This window comes from Malaclemys terrapin, chromosome 9, assembly GCF_027887155.1.
Source record: "Malaclemys terrapin pileata isolate rMalTer1 chromosome 9, rMalTer1.hap1, whole genome shotgun sequence".
NCBI lineage: Eukaryota > Metazoa > Chordata > Testudines > Emydidae > Malaclemys > Malaclemys terrapin.
In genome coordinates, this window is record NC_071513.1 from 21,832,775 (window position 1) to 21,851,665 (window position 18,891).

The window sequence follows — 18,891 nt, forward strand, 5'->3', positions numbered from 1 at the left end:
ACGGTAATAATGGTAGGTGCAGAGTGCCTTCCAGCAAGTGCTCCCCAAAGTGTTTGACAAATCTTTGAGTTAAGCCTCACCCCACCCACGTGGGATAGGTTTGAATATCCCGTAATCCCAGCTTTACCAATGGGGAAGCTCAGGCATGAAGGGGTGAAGGGACTTGCCTACAGTTACACACCAAGACAGTACCAAACACAAGTGCTGGAGCTAGAGCTGCTGCCGCACCCCCTGGCTTGAAGTGGTTTCTACTATATACAGAGTTTACAGTTTGGTTCAATGGCTTTCAGCACCCCCACTATAAAAACTGGTCCAGCACCCCTGGTACCACACCTTGATCACAAGACCACCTCTTCCTCCTTTGCACTAGTCCATCAAGTCTGTTAGTATTAGTATTTAGTTGTATTACTTTGCCGAGAGGCCGGCCTAGATTCTGTCAGGGTCCCATTGTGCTGGACATGGTATAAACACATAGTAATAGGAGCAGTCCTGCCTTTAGGAGCTTACAGGCTATACAGACAGAGGTAGGAGAAAAGGATACGTACAAGTACATTGGAAGCTAAGGCACAGAGAGATTAAGAGAACACCCAATATCACAGAGACAGGAACTGAACCCACGTATGCGAGTCCCAGTCCTACATCTCAGCCACAAGACCAGCTTTTGATATGCTGCATGCAAGCTGTGGTTGCTATCAAATGATGCACAGGACAGAGACACTCACTCCTTAAACACACTTGGCCAGTAGTGCAATGCTTATTACATAATTGGGTGGGACCAGAAATCGCATTCCCTTCATGCCGTACATGAAGGGAAAATGTCATTCCGCCCCCTGCATGTGATCAGTTTGCTCTCTCTGCCTTTTGTACTACCTGTTTTGCTCCAATTTTACTTCCTTAAACACGACAGGCTTCCTGGATAGAACAAGAACCTGGGAATCAGGAAACGTGGCCCCAGAACCGCCGTGAAGGCACAGAGACTCCAGACAGATGACCCTGTGCTTCCAGGAGCTCAAGGAATGCGGGAGTTCTGAGGAGCCAAACACCTTGCTTCCCCCCATCAGAATAACCTGGGGGAAACCCTTCAAGAAGAGCCTCACAGTTCCCCTCCTTCAAACTCTCCCACCTGTCTGCAGGAGGGGGTTAGTCCCCCACCATGAGAATATAGCCCGGTAGTGAAACTCTCCCACGACTTCAAACTATGAGTTTTCCAGTCTGTTGGCCCTCTGCAAATTTCTAACATGCCCATCACTGGAGCATCTCAGCACCACCGTTAGAGATATAAAGAGGGATGTTTTTATTACAATACTGTCCATCCAAAAAGAAAGATGTTCTTTGCAGCAAAGGCCAGCAGCAATTAGTAGAAGCTGCGAGTGGTTTTAATGGTGTCCCACTGAAATTTCATTAATGTCTCCAATGAGATTCTCTAATGAAACTGAAGTGTTGCTGAGGTGAAACGTAGCTCAGCCCAGGTACAACATAAAAGGATTCACATCCTGGATCAGAGCACCTCTTACATAAGCTCCGATATAGCACTTCGTTCTCCCTAAAGGAAAGCCTAAAAAATCAGAACTGTAATTTTCTTGACATATTTACAACACTGGCCAATTTATCAGCTCCCGTAATATACAGCTTATGTAACAGGCAAGATGGGGTGGGTTAAAGCCTCCAGCGCTTTATTGTCAGCTACTGTGTGTTTAGCATGAGTAAGCTATCTGCTGCCTTGCTGTCACTTAGGCAGCATGAGGCCTGGTGGGCCAGCATCCTTCCACACAGCAGAGAAACACAGTCACAAGGGGAAGAGGGGTACAAAGTCAGATGGGTTCGTATTCCTTCCAAATGTGCCGTGTTGCTACAGCCAAGACTCCGAACATGTGTTTTCCTTTCTTGTGAATCAATCCATTGACAGCTTACATTGCAACAAAACGTTCCGCTCAGTTGGTGTGCAATTAGAAATGCCAGGTTTCTTGGGTTGAGATTTTTTTTAAACAACTCGGGTTCTTGACTTTAATACAGGTCTGAGAACAGATTGACATTTATTTTTAGAACCATTTTTTGAAGAAAACTTTCCATATGGTGAGCCAGGTATCTGTAAATTGCTTCCATACAGTTAAATTTTGGTCTCCCCTGTACCTGAAGAACATAGGTATGTAGGAAATGCCAGACAGGCTCAGATAAATAGTCCATTTCTAACTGTGGCCAGTACCAGTGGCTTCATAGAAGGGTGCAAGAAACCCTGCAGAAGGCCATTCCAGGACAACATGCCCACTGGGAGAGTCTTCCAAACCTATATTAGTCAGAGATCAGCTTATAACCTGGAGCATGAAGGTTTCTATCCCTGCCAAAACTCTTGATTTTTAAAAAATCATTTAAAAAGTGTCAGACATGAAATTTAGCTTGGAGGGTAGCCACATTATTATATTATTATTTATGTATTTAATAATAATAATAATAATAATAAATAACAATAAATAATAATAATCTCCTCTTCTGGAAAAGGCCTTCAGAATTAAATAGAGAATGATAACCTTTTTGCAACATTTTTAAACCATCCTGTAATATTGAATAAAGGTTTCTATCTCTTATATACCACAGTGTGATTTTAAAAGACAAAGGAAAAGATCTTATTCTTTATTAAATTCTACATGAATAATTTCTATATAGCCCTATTTCACTTCTGTGGAACTCTATTGGTTGATTTAGATTAGATTGCACTTTGATATGAGGGATACTGATGATGATGATACTTTTTAGTTATATAATACATTTGGAACTGTGGCTCTCAAATCACTTTACCAAAATTAGCTAATCAAGCGTTGCAACCCATTTGTCAGGTAAGTAGTGTAGCCATTTTATAGATGGGGAAACTGATGCACAGAGGAATAAGTGATGTAACAGTCAGAACCTCTTGTACTATTCTTTTGTATTCGTCCTTAGCAATTTTCCCATGTTTCCAGTTTTTGAAGGATTCCTTTTTTATTTTCAGGTCATTAAATAGCTCATGATGGAGCCATATTGGCCTCTTACTGTTCTTTCTGTCTTTCCTTTGTATTGGGATAGTTTGCTGTTGCGCCATTAATACCGTATCTTTGCCATTTCTCCTGAACACCTTTGTCTCTTAGATTTTCTTCCCATAAGACCTTACCTTCCAGTTCTCTGAGTTTGTTAAAATCTGCTTTTTTAAAGTTCATTTTCCTTATTCTGCTGCTTTCACTCCTTCCTTTCCTTGGAATCACTAAATCTATCATTTCATAATCACTCTTACCCAAATTTCCTTCTACCTTCAGATTCACTACCAATTCCTCCCTGTTGGTCAGAATCAAGTCTAAAATGGCTGTGCCCTTGGTTTTTTCCTCTTTCTGAAACAAAACATTGTCCCCAATACATTCCAAGAACTTATTGGAAATTTTGTGTTTTGCCATATTACTTTTCCAACAGATGTCTGGGTAGTTAAAGCCCCCCATTCCTACCAGGTTTTGTGGTTTGGTTTTTCTGTTATTTGTTCTAGAAATGCCTCAACAACTTTCTCTTCCTTATTTGTTGGTCTGTAGCAGACCCCTTCCATGATGCTGTCCCTGCTTTCCCACCTCCCCCCTTTATCTTCATCCAGAGACTTTCAACTGGTCTGCCTGTCACCTCCTCCTAGACCTCAGAACAAGTGTATTATACATCAAGAATATATACAACACCTCCTCCCTTTTTTCCCTACCTGTCCTTCCTGAACAAGTTATCCCCCTCTATACCAATATTCCAATCATGAGATTTATCCAAGACTCAGTGATGCCTAGGAAATCATAATTTAGCTACTAATTACTAGTACTTCCAGTTCTTCCTGTTCATTCCTCGAACTCCTTGCAATTGGGTCAAGACATGTTAGATGTTGAGCAGATTCACTGACTATTTTTTCTACGCCCTATAACCTTATGCATCACTTCTGAAGTTTGCCCATTTCCACATCTACCACAAGAAACCAATAGTCAAGGTAGCCTCTGGTCTGTAATCTGAGGAACCCACCACCCAGAACAGTGAAGATCCAGTCATGTGAAATGGCTCCTGCCTTCTCACTCCCTCTAAAAACTTACATGTTCCAGGAAACAAGGTCCAATTTCACTGAGGTGGGGGTCCTCGTTGTTATACTGTTTCTCCAAGTCCCGGACAAAACCCATCTGAAACCTGTAGATATCTTCAATGTTGCCGAATATGACCTTTAACTGTTCATCGCTGAACATGTCTCTCCTCTTCCGGCACTGCTTTAAGTAACCCTGCGAGGAGAAAGAGGAGGAAGTTGTAAAATAACCCAAAACACTCACGATGCCAGACGGACCTTGGAAACAGCAACAGACAAAAAAAGTTACTATCCCCTGCGCTCTCTGGCCCCTTGGGGTATGACAAAGCTGTTTCTTTGGAACATGGGCAGGGCCCTGCCATCCTGATAGGCTTGCTAGTCTTGGTCAAAAGCTGCAGTGAAGTACATGCTGATCCATTCAAAAGTAGGTATAGGGAGGGCAATACAGAGAGCTACCCCGCACTCCCAGCGCACTCTGCCTGCACCTTCTGTGAAAAGGGAGTACTCCTGAAAAGAGCTTAGCCAACACTGCTCAGTGCCTTCCTATCTCTACCAATGCTGCAGAGAGGAGCAAGCCCCACGTTTGGCCCTTCATACTGTAAAGGGATTTGGTTACTCATTTCTGCCATCGTCAGTCCCTTTAAAAATTACCGCCACACAAACAAATCCATCCGTTTTGGTTCTTGCTGCAAACATTGTCCCCAGAAAAGGTGCCACATTCTCACACTTTGATCAAGGGCACACCTACTGCGACAGCTGCATGGGTCTATCTTTCGATAGGCTGGCCACTCTCATTCCCCTCCACAGCCACAGTCATCGGCACAGGGAAGCAGCCAATCAAGCTGCAGAATATTCCATAAATGGAAACCATCCTTCCCACTGCTACTGCACTGAGCACAAGGTATCTGAGACCTACTGCTAGGCAAAGGCATTGTGCCACCTCTCCAAATCTCATGGGACATCCCTGACTTGGAACGCAACGTGGTTTATCCCACCATTATTTATTTGCCTGTGTATGAGAAACAAAGGCAGGAGGTTTTGCTGTTCTGCAAATGTCAGTGTGTGGGAACTCTGAATGTTAAAACAAAACAAAAAAATAAAGGGTTGATGGTGGTTTCAGTTTATTGGCTGCCTAACGAGGGAACAGCAGTGATGGAAGCTAAAAGCCGATGGTTAAATGTCATCTTGGAGGAAGAAAACAGCAACATTTTCATTTCTCTTTCCCCTCCTTTCTATTCTCCCAGATTCTCCTCAGTTACACTAGTGCATTAAAGTCAAGGGGGTTATGCCAGTGGAATTGAGAGAGGAAGTTTCTCCCATTTTCTTGGCTACTGTTTTATTATTAAATAATCTTTTATTATTTAATGTATTATCTATTATGTGTATTCTAGGACTGCCTAGACTTCTAACTGAGACTGCGGTCCCGTTGTGCTAGGCATTGTACAAACAGAGTAAAAGACAGTCCCTGCCCTGGAAAAATTATAGTGTAAATAGCCTAGAAAGATGAAGACTGGGAGAAAGAGGATGAATTATTGTCCCCAGATGTGACAGAGTGGAGAGAGTTTAAGTGACTTCCTCAAGGCCACAAAGCGAGTCTGTGGAATAGCTGCAAACAGAACCCAGTTCTCCTAAATCGCAGTCTAGTGTCACAGCTACCAGATCATCCTTTTTTCCTCTCCCTCAGCCTCTTATTATTACTATTAATTGTTGTTTGTTTTACAGAAGTGCCTACAGACCAACTGAGAACAGGCCCTGTTGTGCTAGGCACTGTACAAACATAGATTAATAGACAGTCCCTGTCCTGCAGAGTTTACAATCTAAATAAACAAGATAGACAGGAGGTATGGGAAAGGGATCGAACACACAAGCCTCTATTTGCCTTCCTACTTGCAGATCATTTCTTTCTTACCAGTCCACCAGTTTATCTGAGTATTTATCTGAGGCACAAGAAATCTAAACTTTACTGGTTGGAGGAGCACAGTCTAGCACAGCGGGCACTGCCTGGGGTGTAAGGAGACCTGGGTTCTATTGCTATCTCTGCTACTGCCAGGCTGCGTGACCTTGGGCACATCACTTCACCTCTCGGCATCTGTTTTCCCTCACACTATTTGCTTGTGTTGTCTACTTAAATTCTAGACTTTGCTGGGCACAGTGGGGCCACACTCTCACTTGAGGCCTCCTAATTATAAATAATAAAAACTGACACCCTGTAAGTTGAAATCTTGTACTTGGTTTCCTTGCCCCACAAAATAAAGAAAGGTCCAGTTGAACAGCTGAATTTGGGAACTGAGTCATGCAGATGAGCCACTAGCTAGTGACACACAGCTGAAGTTAAACAATGAAAAATATTAGAAAGGGGCAATAAACTGCACTTTGGGTTCACAAAGTGGTTTCCTGGAATGACAACTTTAAAAAGATGATGGAATTATAAACATGACTTGAGACATCCTGGCTAATGGCCAACTTCCTAAGTGTCCGGTTTAGCTAACATCGTATCAGACCAGACCATAGCTGCCTTTGGAGACCATCCTCTCTTCCTCCCTTAGCCTAGGGTTTGATCATGGAATACATTACACAGTTGATGAATCTGAGTTTCAGCTCTTCCAGGGACCTGCTTTGGAACTCGATGACTCATCTCCTTGGGTTTCCCCCTCTCATTCTAAGGATGAAATGACACGAGGAAGTGGAACATCCTGATTCACAGCCAAACAATTTTTACGGTATGGCAGCTGTATAGCAAATAAATGATGGGAAATCATGGGAATTTTTGCTATAATATTTTCACTCCCACGTGAGGATCTCAAAGCACTTTGCAATATGAACTGATTCTTGCAAATCACCTGTGAAGTAGGAAAGAATTATTATTCCTCTTTTATAAAATCATTCAGTGGATGAATCACACAAATGGGTTTCAGCCATTGCTAGTTGGCTATTCACTGTGACCACTGCCTTGAATATTCTCCACACTCCATGTGCTATGTCACCGCTTGCCTAAGCCACATGCTACTCAGAGAGTAAAGGAGCAAATTTCCATAGAGATGTCTATCAAACCCTGGGGAATATAAATAAATAAATAAATAAATAAATAAATGCAGCATTCAAAAAAAGTTCCCGGGCTTTCTCTTGTATTCGGTTTCTACGTTTGGATGGCTAGCTTCCAGCGTGAGCAATCAATTGGAAGAGACCACTGATTACATATAATACACAGCAAGCACCAGCTAGAAGGCTGCAGAGTTTTTCCAGTAAATTTACTTTTGTTGCATAAAACAATGTCATCTTTCTGCCACTCATTCCATCAGGTTTGCTCAGGCTAGGGATAGCTGACTGATGAGCAGATGTTGGAGAACACTTTGCTCAATGAAGACCTACAAATAGCTGACAAACTGTCTCCTTTTAAAGTATTTTTTGATGTTGCCCCTGTGGAATAGCAAAGTTGGAGAATATTTGCAGGAGATTAAGTGCTAAGTTTTCTAAGCCCTGGAGTTGGTATATAAAGAGGCATGGGATGTGACCCATCTCCCTTTTTCTTCCACAGAGAAGGAGAGAGAAAACAGAAGAAGGAAATAAAACTGAGAAGATACTAGACAGGAAATCGCTTGTTGGTTCCCCTCTTCCTAGCAATGAACCAGTTCATTCCCCTCATGGACCATCCCCACTGCTCGGTTCTCAAAATATTTAATCCGGTAGGATGAGGAATGTAAATAAGGTCAGGATTTAGATGTTTCTTGGAACTATTAGGACATATCACCTTGGCAATGCAGCTCTTTGTCCACACAGTTCATTCCACATCACTCCTACAGGGCCTTCTCTGCACCACTGCCCAATGAAATCTAACAGGGAATGGTCTGTGGTTACTCCCTCTTCTTTGACATTTTCAGGGGATGGATCACTCTCCAGTCTGATGTCCTCTAGGAAGAGAAGGGGCCCGAGGCTGGGCCACTGCCTCCTCAGCTCTTGGATGGTCCTTCCCAGGAGGGGAGTGATAAAGAGCCCTCTTCCGCACACTGCACCCAGGCCACTCACTGCCACCAACATTTGGTGCTGGCTGGCTAAGAGACAGCAAGCAAAAGGTGGCCCACCTCCCTGAAAGAATGCATGAAGACAGCAGCAACTAGCCCTCCCGGTAGGCTCTCCCCATCTGAGGTCTTATACGATCAACCTCAAACAACAAACTCAGCTTGACATTCTGAGTAGCAATGTAGAAAGTTTGCCATGAAATGCTCAGAGTCACTTTAGCCCCAAGACAATTCTCAGGTGGAATTCCATCAACATGCTGACACTTGGTAAAACTTGCTCCTGTGTCATAGAGGTTTTGTGAGCTCAGAGAAGAGGCAAATGTTAGTGAAAGAACTTGCATGGCCTTTTCTCCCTGACCTACTCATAACACTAGGGTTATCTTTGATCTCTCTTTCCTTCTCTGTCCAGGCTCCACTGGTTCTCCTTCTACCTCTTCTTTATAGTATGCCCTGTATTCTTCACCCTATTTATAAAACTCTGGCCATGTCCTAATCATCTCTCTGTTCAAGTACTGAAACCTCCTTGTCTCTGGCCTTCCTACCTCTCACTCTCCCATCTGCAATCCCTACAACATGCTGCAGCTAAAATCATCTTCCTTGCCCACTGCTTTGTTCATGTTATTCCACTGTTTGAATGCCTTGCTGGCTTCCCAGGGTCATTCTGCATTAAGTATAAACTCCGCATCTTCATGCTCAAGGCTCTCCACAGTGTGACTCCTCCCTGTATCTCTGCCCTTTAGCTCAAAGGGAAGTGCCAGTGTACAGCACACCTCAGGATCAAAACTTTAGACTGTGAACTCTTTGGGGTAGGGACTATATATTTTTATATGTCTGCAAAATTCCATGTCCGTCTAAGGTCTTCTATTCTAGGTGGAGCTAGAGTGCAGCATATGGTTAAGGTTGTCTGACAGTTCCCACTATAAGACCTATTTTTAGTTGCTTATTACTTTGCCAAACTCTAACTGTTTGGGCTGAAATTCTCTATGCAAGATGACTACCTTAAGCTACATTTGTTTATGAAGTTCTGAAAAATGGTTCAGCCATTTCTGAGAATGAGGCTAGGGCAGAAATACATTGTTTTGCTCATAGTTAAAAAATTCTTGCAACTGTTCTGTTGAGAAGCTTTAGTGCAACCCACAGCCCAATTAACACACAGCTGCGGCCCAGCTGCGTGCTAAAAAAAATCTGGTCCCAGCCCACGCAGGGCGGGGTCCGGGGTCCCAGCTGCCCAACCCCACATGGGGCGAAGTTCGGGTCCCAGCTGCCTGGCCCCATGCGCTGGGTTTCGCTCCTGCCCCACTCTGTGGAGGAGTCTCTGGGAGGGGGGCGCTGAGCGTAGGGGTCTGTGGGGAGTTTTAGTGGAGGGGGGCGCTGTAGTTCTCAACCTGCAGCCCACATAACACATTGTGGGCCACATATCTGGCCCACAATGATAAATACATTGAGAACCACGGCTCTAGTGCCTCCGTACTGTGGAGCAAGGCTTGCAACATAGCAAAGTGGTGACCTTTATGGCAAGGATATGCCTTTTGCTGCTCCACTGAAAATTCACCCAAATTTGGCCAAGTCTTTGAAAAATCTCAGTTCAAAGAGGCAACAGGCAGCTTTAACACTGGCATTCCCTAACTCTTGAGCGCTTGACTTTGCAACCTTAATGTTCTTTTAATGTTGTTTTTTGGATATAAGAAATAATAGACCTGTGAAGCTCCAGAACATACTGGCATTGGGTGTGTTTTACGACAGGAAGCTGCAAGTCGAGTGCCTTGACTCACCCAAGACCTGCAGCAATCTAACATTTCTTGAGCTGTTGGGTGGGAGGGTTAACTCAGTGGTTTGAGCATTGGCCTGCTAAACCCAGGGTTGTGAGTTGAATCCTTGAGGGGGCCACTTGGGGATCTGGGGCAAAATCAGTACTTGGTCCTGCTAGTGAAGGCAGAGAGCTGGACTCAATGACCTTTTAAGGTCCCTTCTAGTTCTAGGAGATGGGATATCTTTATTAATTATTATTATTATTGACTTTAGAAGATGTTCTGTGATTACATGTTAGCAGCGAGACCTGGGGTTGGCAACCTTTCAGAAGTGGTGTGCCGAGTCTTCATTTATTCACTCTGATGTAAGGTTTTGCATGCCGGTAATACATTTTGACGTTTTTAGAAGGTCTCTTTCTATAAGTCTATAATATGTAACTAAACTATTGTATGTAAAGTAAATAAGGTTTTGAAAATGTTTAAGAAGCTTCATTTAAAATTAAATTAAAATGCAGAGGCCCCTGGACCAGTGGCCAGGATCCGGGCAGTGTGAGTTCCACTGAAAATCAGCTCGCGTGCCGCCTTCAGCACGCGTGCCATAGGTTGCCTACCCCTGCTCTATACTAAATCAGTCCTGACTTTCATAAGCCTGTCAGATTTCTTCCTCCATATGACTCAATTTATAATAATGCAATCCTTTCCCTGCCTTCCTAGAAATAAGAGTAGGGGGATTTGTAAAGTTTACCTATGTCAGCAGCGCTTCTGCGCCTCATCAGCTTGTTATCAGAAGACTATTCACTCTGCATAGGATAACACCTCTGTCTGTGCTCACCCTGCAGTGCTGACAGGAGATCAAGCTGTCCTAGCTATCTCTAAGTCTAGCCACACTCCACTTAAGCACAAAAGCATGCAGTCAAGTCAACTTATTTGGATAGAGTCTGGAGTGATTAAGCTGTCTCCAAGCATTCTCAGAGCAAACTGATTGTTCTGATTTGCACACTTCATTTGAGCAAGGTGAGCTTCTCTCCAGCAACGCATGACCCATCACATTTGCAAATGAGAATGCTCATTCCTGTCTTCTCTAGTTTAAAAAGGCATCTGAACCCTTTATTGGTACTCCACCTTCTAGTAAGATTTATCCTACAATTATATTCGGTATCATTCACAGCAAGATAAGAGTCATGGAGATACACATCTCCTGACACAATGGGCCAGATCCTCAGCTTATGTAAATCAATGTGGCTTCACTGAAGTCAATGGCGCTATGCCCATATACATCAGCCGAGGATCTGGCCCCAGAAAGCCCAGTGACATGGCAGGCAAGTGGCAAATTCAGATTTTCTTTTGTTAAACTGAAAAATGCCAGCGGAGGCTAAGAAACAATACACAGTAAAGCTGCTGCTTCTTCAGGTCAAACACCTTTGATCGAAACGACATAGTTGAATTAAACTGACTGGTTCCCAAATTGAAATCCCAAGGTTCTTCCACACTTGAAAAAGCATGAAAAATCTCCCTTCTGCTTTGGATGGATTTTTGCCTTATCAGCAGAAACAGGACCAGTTTAACGCAAAGGAGGAGGAAGTTCTCTGAGATAAAGTCATTAGGGACTTTTCAGTATTGATTCTCCAGAGGCTGGGCACAGGACTGATAAATTTTAAAATGTCAGTGGCATTAACTCAAAGCAAAGGACTTTGATTATAGGTCTTTAAGACTAAGGAGAGGATGAAGCTCTGAAAGGAGGAGGACGGGTGACGAGAGAGTGAAGGAGCTGTAAAAAGAAAGAGGCTATTCCTTTCACTCAAAGGCAATGAATATTTGTCTGAAAACATTAGAAAAATGGATACATCTGGCTTAGAGAGTAGAGGTGATCAGGAATTTTTCACCAAAAATTTTCTCTGAAAATGCCGATTAATCTAAACCCAAACTTTTCCCAGGAAAGGGTCAGTTCTGACAAATTTCTTGACTCGAAAACATTTTGAAAAAAGGTTTTGAAGTTGTCAAAACTTTTCATTTCAACATATTCAAAATGAGAAATTCTGGTTTTCCAGTCTGAAATGACTTTTCATTTTGAAATATAAGCTGATTATAGTAAAAATTAAGAATGAATAAAAATGATTGAAAGCTAAAGGAAATGTTTCAAAATTAGTGAGATGAAATGTTTAGATTCCAACTTTTTATTAAAAAAACAGATTTTCAGTTTGTAAAAATTTTTGAGATTTTGCTTTTTCAAATTTTTTGATATCTCAAAAACTTTTGCAGAACAAGAAAACCATTTCCTTTCTAGCTCTCTTATAGTAGGAATCTGATTTCTAATTTTAGCCAGATTCGTAGACTGTTTATCAGACTCTATTGACCTAACAAAGTTCATGGTAACAATATACTTCTATGTACCATTTATTCTGACAGATCCCAATACACTTTAGAAGCTATGGGCTAGATCCTCAACAAAGTTCCCCTGAAGTCAATGGAGCTACACCAATTTACATCACCTGAGGATCTGGCCCTATATATAAACCTCCATTCCTTAAACCCCCGTAACATAAACTCTAAATAGAAGGAAATGCCAAGGGAAATGCCTCTTAACCATAGTCTAATGTTCACCACAGCATGTTTCTTCTGACAATAACAGACTCCATCTCATCACAAGGAACTTACTTCTGCCTCCTACTTATAGGAAAGCATGGTACACACAACACATTAACTTCTCTTGCGGTATATAACACAAAATTGTAATTATAACCTCACGTGTTATAACATGACACACTGCACACTTAACTTGTGTACATGTGTCAATCTGAATATTTGCTAATGTTGCTGAGGCTGTAATTAAGGTGTTATGCTATATAGTGAAGGAGATTAATGACTTGTGTGTAGTTCTCCCCCACACTGAAGATAACAGTTACTGTAGTATCATGAAGGAGATCTTGGCTGAGGATCTCAAGGTCCCGGCTTCAAACCTTGATAACAATCCACCTCGGGTATCCTTTAGATTGTACATAATATAATTAAACAACTACATTGATTTTTTTAATTCACACAGTGAGAAAATGTAGTGAGGGTACAAGTCACTCCAATACCCTTGCGGAGTTTCAATCCCATTGTAAATTAGAGGAAATGGCAGCCATTTTGAGTAAAGGAAAGTTGTGAACATAATAGAAAAGATAGGCGAAAGCAACTGATACTAAATTTGCTTTAATTACAACCTAATTTCCTCACATGTACATTCAAAGGTAGCTGGCACTGAATTTTAATTATATGGAATGTCTGAAGGACAAAAATCTGGCCATTTGTTAGTAGAACTGGTATGAAAACAAGTCAGAACATTGTCTTAATAGTCCCATTTTTAATTAATTTGAACTCAATTTTCAACTAAATCTGTTACTTAGAGTTCACATTTCAATCTTTACTCATAGATCTCTCTCTCTCTCTCTCTCTCTCACACACACACACACACACACACACATGCAGCCACCCCCAGAGAGAGAGAGAGAGAGAGGCATTGCATTGCAAGCTGGATAGCCGTGGGAGGAGAGGAAGGTATGATCAATGAAAGTGACAATCCACCTACTTTTACAAAGAAGTGTCATAGGACCTTTAATGTCCATGGAGAGCGGACAGGATCTTGGTTCTGAAGGTTTCAACTGGATGATTTCTACACATGGAAGTGCTTGGAACGCAATCTACCTCAGAAGGAGCAGAACCTTCTCAGGATCCAGTCTTTGGTTTCACAAAAAGAACAGGAGTACTTGTGGCACCTTAGAGACTAACAAATTTATTAGTCTCTAAGGTGCCACAAGTACTCCTGTTCTTTTTGCGGATACAGACTAACACGGCTGCTACTCTGAAACCTGTCTTTGGTTTCAGGCATCCTAAGTATTGTAAGCCTGGTTATTTGGATATGAGCCATCCCCTTCCAGTAGATAAGGCTAGCTGGAATAGTGCAGGACTGAATTTTCGATTGTAGAAAGCCAGGTTCAACCAGGCTTAGGTCAGCAGGTGAAAAGACTTTGGAGCCCTCACTCTAGTTTTGTACACAACTACAAACACAGGATGACTTGGTACAAATATCTATCAGCCTGGTGGGGGAGTGGGGAGAGAGGCTAAAGACTAGAACAGAATGAGACGATCCAAGTCAGGATGAAAGTAAATTCACAAGAGGGGTGAGGCAGGCCTAGAGGGTGCTTAGACAGAGCTGTGTGAGCATGCAGCACTGGAATAGCAGTGGGGGCTTTGAGTCAGGATTAGGGTGCAGTGACAGAGCTTTGTGGGGAGCCTAGGACTGGGATAGCAGGTGGGGATTGTGTTGCATTGGCAGAAATGTGTGGGGAGTCCATGACTGAAATAGCAGGGGCGTGTTGAAGGCACTGGATTGTGGTGCACTGGCAAAGCTGTTTGTGGGAGGATGGGTGAATTTCAAAGCCCCTGTCTATTGCAGTTCCCAGCCACAGTTCATACAATTTCTTCTTTTATGGATACCAAATAAAATAAATTCAATTATCAAAAAGGACAATAACAACAACAAACTGTACAACAACCTTAAACAATTGTTTAATGTTGGAATTTCCCATGGTTTTTTTCCAGGTCTTTGAGTCACTGGTGATTGTTAGGAATAAGCATTTTGTGGTCAGGCCCCAAACCTGGGTGAAATAATGAAAAAGTGTGGCTGGCCCTCATTTTCTTTTTGTTGATGATTGGAAGGGGTGTATTGCTTTAGAAGCTGATGTTATGCTTCATACAATGGCTTGGCCAGTCCTGTCCCTTAATGACCTTTCCTTGCACTTAAAAATAAGACACAAGTCTCTTGATAAAGCCTGGAGATTCTCTCTCTCTTTCCCCACCACTCACGTACAGTCTAGATGTCTGGATCCTGGTCACACACTATTCTTCTTTGTTCTAGCAACTGAAGACTCCCCACAGCCCCCACATACCTCACAAATGTCCTTGAGGTGCTTGATATAGTGCCGCTCTGTGCTCATGATTTCATTGATTACGTTGGCTCTCATCTGGTCCCGGTTCTGAAGGGTTCTGCTGAGACAGAGGCAGTCGGCGCTTGGATCCAAATGGCCATTCTGTACTTCGCTGGTTCCTTCCTCTACTCCGTCTTCTTGGTTCACCCATAGCTGTGAGGAAGAACAGGGAATGACAACACATTTATTAGTAAAAACATCAGGAGCCCAATTAATAAAAATAGACATGGTAACAATGGGAAATTATAGAGAGGAATATTGGAGAAGAAAAATAGGGTAGCAACTTTTAGCTTTCAACGCAGCTTGTCCTCTTAGATGTGGGACCCAGCCTAGTCATCCATGCCTGCATTCCCTCTAGGCTAGACTCTTGCAGTGCACACTGCCTGGGGGCTGGGTCTGATCTAGAAGGCCCCTTGAAATCTGCAGGTAGTGCAGAAAGCTGTTACTCTCCTTCTGAGAAGAGAAAGCTAGAGGGGAGCATATTCTACTTCTGCCCCATGCTCTGAATGGGATGCCATTCCAGATGCTAATGATATTCAAGGCGCTGATTATTAACTGCAAAGGTTCCGATTACAATAGATAGATCTAAATTCATCCCTGCACCAGTGCAGAGCCCAGCACAGGGAACAGCATATGCCTTCCCTATCCTGAGGCTGCCACTGGCAGTTCAGATGGTTAGGGCAAGGATTAGGGCTGCCCTACATTGCACTGAGATTGCCATAGCCAATATGGGCTATATGTGGTTGCAGGGTAAATAGCTAGGAATGCTCCCCAGCCACACTTCCTCCTGCCTCCAGAACATCCACTATGTCTGGCTCCAGCTTGAGACACTGTGGCCAGCCCTGCATCTAGCAGGAAGGCCTCCTGCACCAGGGTGTTGTTCCCTGCAGCATCTTAAAGCCCCTTTGAAGCCATTTTTTTGCACCAGCATGGCTGGCTCAAAATGGCTGCAGCACAGGGCTGAATTCCCTCACTAAATAACTTTGCCTCAGGTCAATTTTGATCCCAAACATAAAATAATAATAATTTAATAAAATGAAGAAGATGGGGTCTAATCAACATTGTAAAGGTCACTGAACCAAAATAAACCCATACATAGAATCAGTCCACTTTGAACAAAGACCTGTTTCAAGCATATATCATTAAAGCTCCTGTGTCTCATATAACACCATTTGGGATCTGCTGTGAAAGGAATAAATCTTTTGAAGGAGAAATAAGCTGTTTGCTTTCACCACAGGAGACTGATTTGAAAAGGGCAAAGTATGTCTGGTTCAGAAATCTGAATGTATCTGAACTTCATTTCAGTCTAAACCCTGATGGGACATTGAGGTTTAAGTAAACGTTATAATATATGATGTCTGAATGAATACTGATTTTCATTCCAATTGCAGTTTCTTCTGATCCTTATGTTTCTCATAAAAAACCTGCCTCAGTCCATCAGAATGCCCTACCTTAACATCAAGGGATTCTGTTGCGTTAATTACACCAGGGTCCATAGCCAATTCCTGGGATGAACAGAATTTCTGAAAAGTATTTGTGGAATGAGGGTGAGTTTGGATTGGCTGGTGAACATTCTCAAAGGGTTTGGATTGGCCAGTGAACATTCTAAAGTTCCATCGCTTGCAAAAAAACAACAAATAAGGGTTGCTATGTTCTCAAAGCAGTAAACTTCCCTCTCATCACCAAATAAACATAATATGCAGTGATCTCCCAAAATAAAAAGTATATCTGGCTGATAGCTAATTCTTATGTCTTAGGAAAACCTCAGTGTGTTTGCAAGTATATGAATCTAATTGTTAATAAAAACCCTCCATTTATTACATTTGCCGTAAACTAGAAACTGGGTAAAAGGCACTATTAATTAGAGCTGAGTGAATAATGGATTTTTTTGGTTCAGAGATCTACAAATTTACCTTATTTGAGAGCTTAATTGTAAAAAGTCTATAAAGGTTCATAAAATGTTACAATAACCTATAACAAATGTCAATAAAAAGCAAGTCAAGTTGATTTCCATAATGAATGTTATAAACAGGTACAAAAGAACCAGATAGAGAGACTAAATTACGCCAAACAAAAAAAGCCAGGTTGATATAATTCAAAGACTATGTTGAAATCATGCTTAATTAAACAAAAACATAAACAAAAACAAAAGATGTGGAACCAGAAATTAATGAACCAAAATTGGTGTGTCAGATATTAGGCGTAATTGGTGGACAAAATAACGATGCAATGCGCTATTCTGGCCACCACTCCCATTGCGGGTCCTTAAAGAAAGAGATTTGGGGGGAGAATATAGAAAAACAGATTAAAAGGAAGAACAGACGGAGAAAGAAAGAACAGACAGAGACTACTACAGCAAGGTTCACCATCATGGTTGCCACCCTTTAACTCCCATTTCCTGGGACCCTGAACCTTCGTTTCCCTAATCCTCAGGGATGTCCTAACCAGACCAATCTAAAGAGAGAGGGATGCAGATGACACCGTCACACCTACCTGCTCCAGCTGACCCCAAACACCACCAAAGATGAAACAGGATTGGACTTTAACAATAGCAGCAAAAACAACAGCTCCAGTCCATCTTAACTTGCTTCTTCTTTTTTCCCCCAATAGGCCAGTTATTACCATCTTTGATACATCTAAGGGACTGTCCAACAAGGGTTTTTTTCCCCTTCTAAAACTCTCTCCAGTAAAAGGAAGAAGGGATGTTGATAAAATTAAAGCCTTACTTAATATTTTAACGTCTCAAATGCTTTAACTGTTTTTCCTTGTCTGTATCTTTAATAACTGGTTAAAAGGATGTTGAATGGTGTGTTTGGCATGGCACTAAGCAGGCTGAGGTCTCTATATACCAAACCCTGTATCTTGTGTAACACTATTTAATGCTGGACATTGACTGGGTTATTTTAACACCTTTGGTCCATATAAGCAACAAAGAGTCCTGTGGCACCTTAAAGACTAACAGATGTATTGGAGCATAAGCTTTCGTGGGTGAATACCCACTTCATCAGATGCATGTGGGCATTCACCCACGAACGCTTATAGTCTTTAAGGTGCCACAGGACCCTCTGTCGCTTTTTACAGATCCAGACTAACACGGCTACCCCTCTGATACTTTGGTCCATATATTTCATCTAAATTAATAGAATAGAACAACCCATAAAATAAAATAAAACTGGATCTATTTGAATTGAAAAACATGTTTTCATCAAATTGATGAGCTAAAAGAATCAACCAAAACACTTGGAGTCGACTCAAAACACTTCTTTATTTCCAGTTTGGCTGTTTCTGATGTTTTTCATCCTTTTCTGTTATTTTTTTTAAATTGGCCAAATTTTAAATTTTGAAAAGGTGACATAAAATGTTTTAAAATGATCAAAGTGAAACATTTGACTCTTTCAAAAAAAAAAAAATCCAAACCCAAACTATTTGTCAAAGGCCCTCTAAAGTGCATTTTTTGACAAAAGAAGAAATAGAAAAAAAAAATAGCCCCACTCTACTGATCAACTCTAATAATGCCCAACATTTAGCATATGTACAAACATTTTGTAAAACCCAAACTCAACAGAAAGAATTTTTTTATCATGGGAACCTAACAGAAAGTTGTTTTCAAATAAATACATTTTCCTTTCCATTGCCTCAAAAAAAAAAAAAAAAAAAAATTGCATTACTGAGAACCTGAAAGTAAATCTACCTATAAATAAATATGAAACTGACTTCATGAATACTCATTGTCCAAGCTGAGAAAAAGGCACAAAGTAAATAAAAAGCATAAAGAGTGAAGAGAAAATTTAATTTTATACTATTCTTTCTGTTTTAATAACCTAAATATTTATGGGTAAGGAATTTTGTTTCCAATATATGATTTTTAAATTGACTGTCCCTTTAAATTGCCAAAGGGAAAAAAATGCCACAACCTTTTTTTCTAGATTTTTTTCTGTTTTTCTAACTGATGATTTCATTGTGCTAAACAACATCTCTTTTATCACAGCTCCAGTGTTTTGTCTTCCTACAGTGAGCTTTAAAGGTCAAGGAACTGGAGATTTTGGAGAATACCCACCTCTTTGTGAGCACGTCTAATGATATAGTAAACACAAAAG

General features: G+C 41.6%; 1 protein-coding gene across 7 annotated transcripts in view; it reads right to left on the bottom strand.

Moving 5' to 3' along the window:
- Positions 1-18,891, bottom strand: part of ARHGEF9 (Cdc42 guanine nucleotide exchange factor 9) — a 307,995-nt gene that overhangs the window by 56,232 nt on the left and 232,872 nt on the right. For all 7 annotated transcript variants that reach the window (XM_054039989.1, XM_054039990.1, XM_054039987.1 and 4 more), the window contains 2 exons: positions 14,756-14,947; positions 4,080-4,259 (listed from right to left, as the gene is read on the bottom strand). In XM_054039989.1, coding sequence (XP_053895964.1) covers positions 4,080-4,259; positions 14,756-14,947 — 372 coding nt within the window. The remainder of the gene's footprint in view (positions 1-4,079; positions 4,260-14,755; positions 14,948-18,891) is intronic.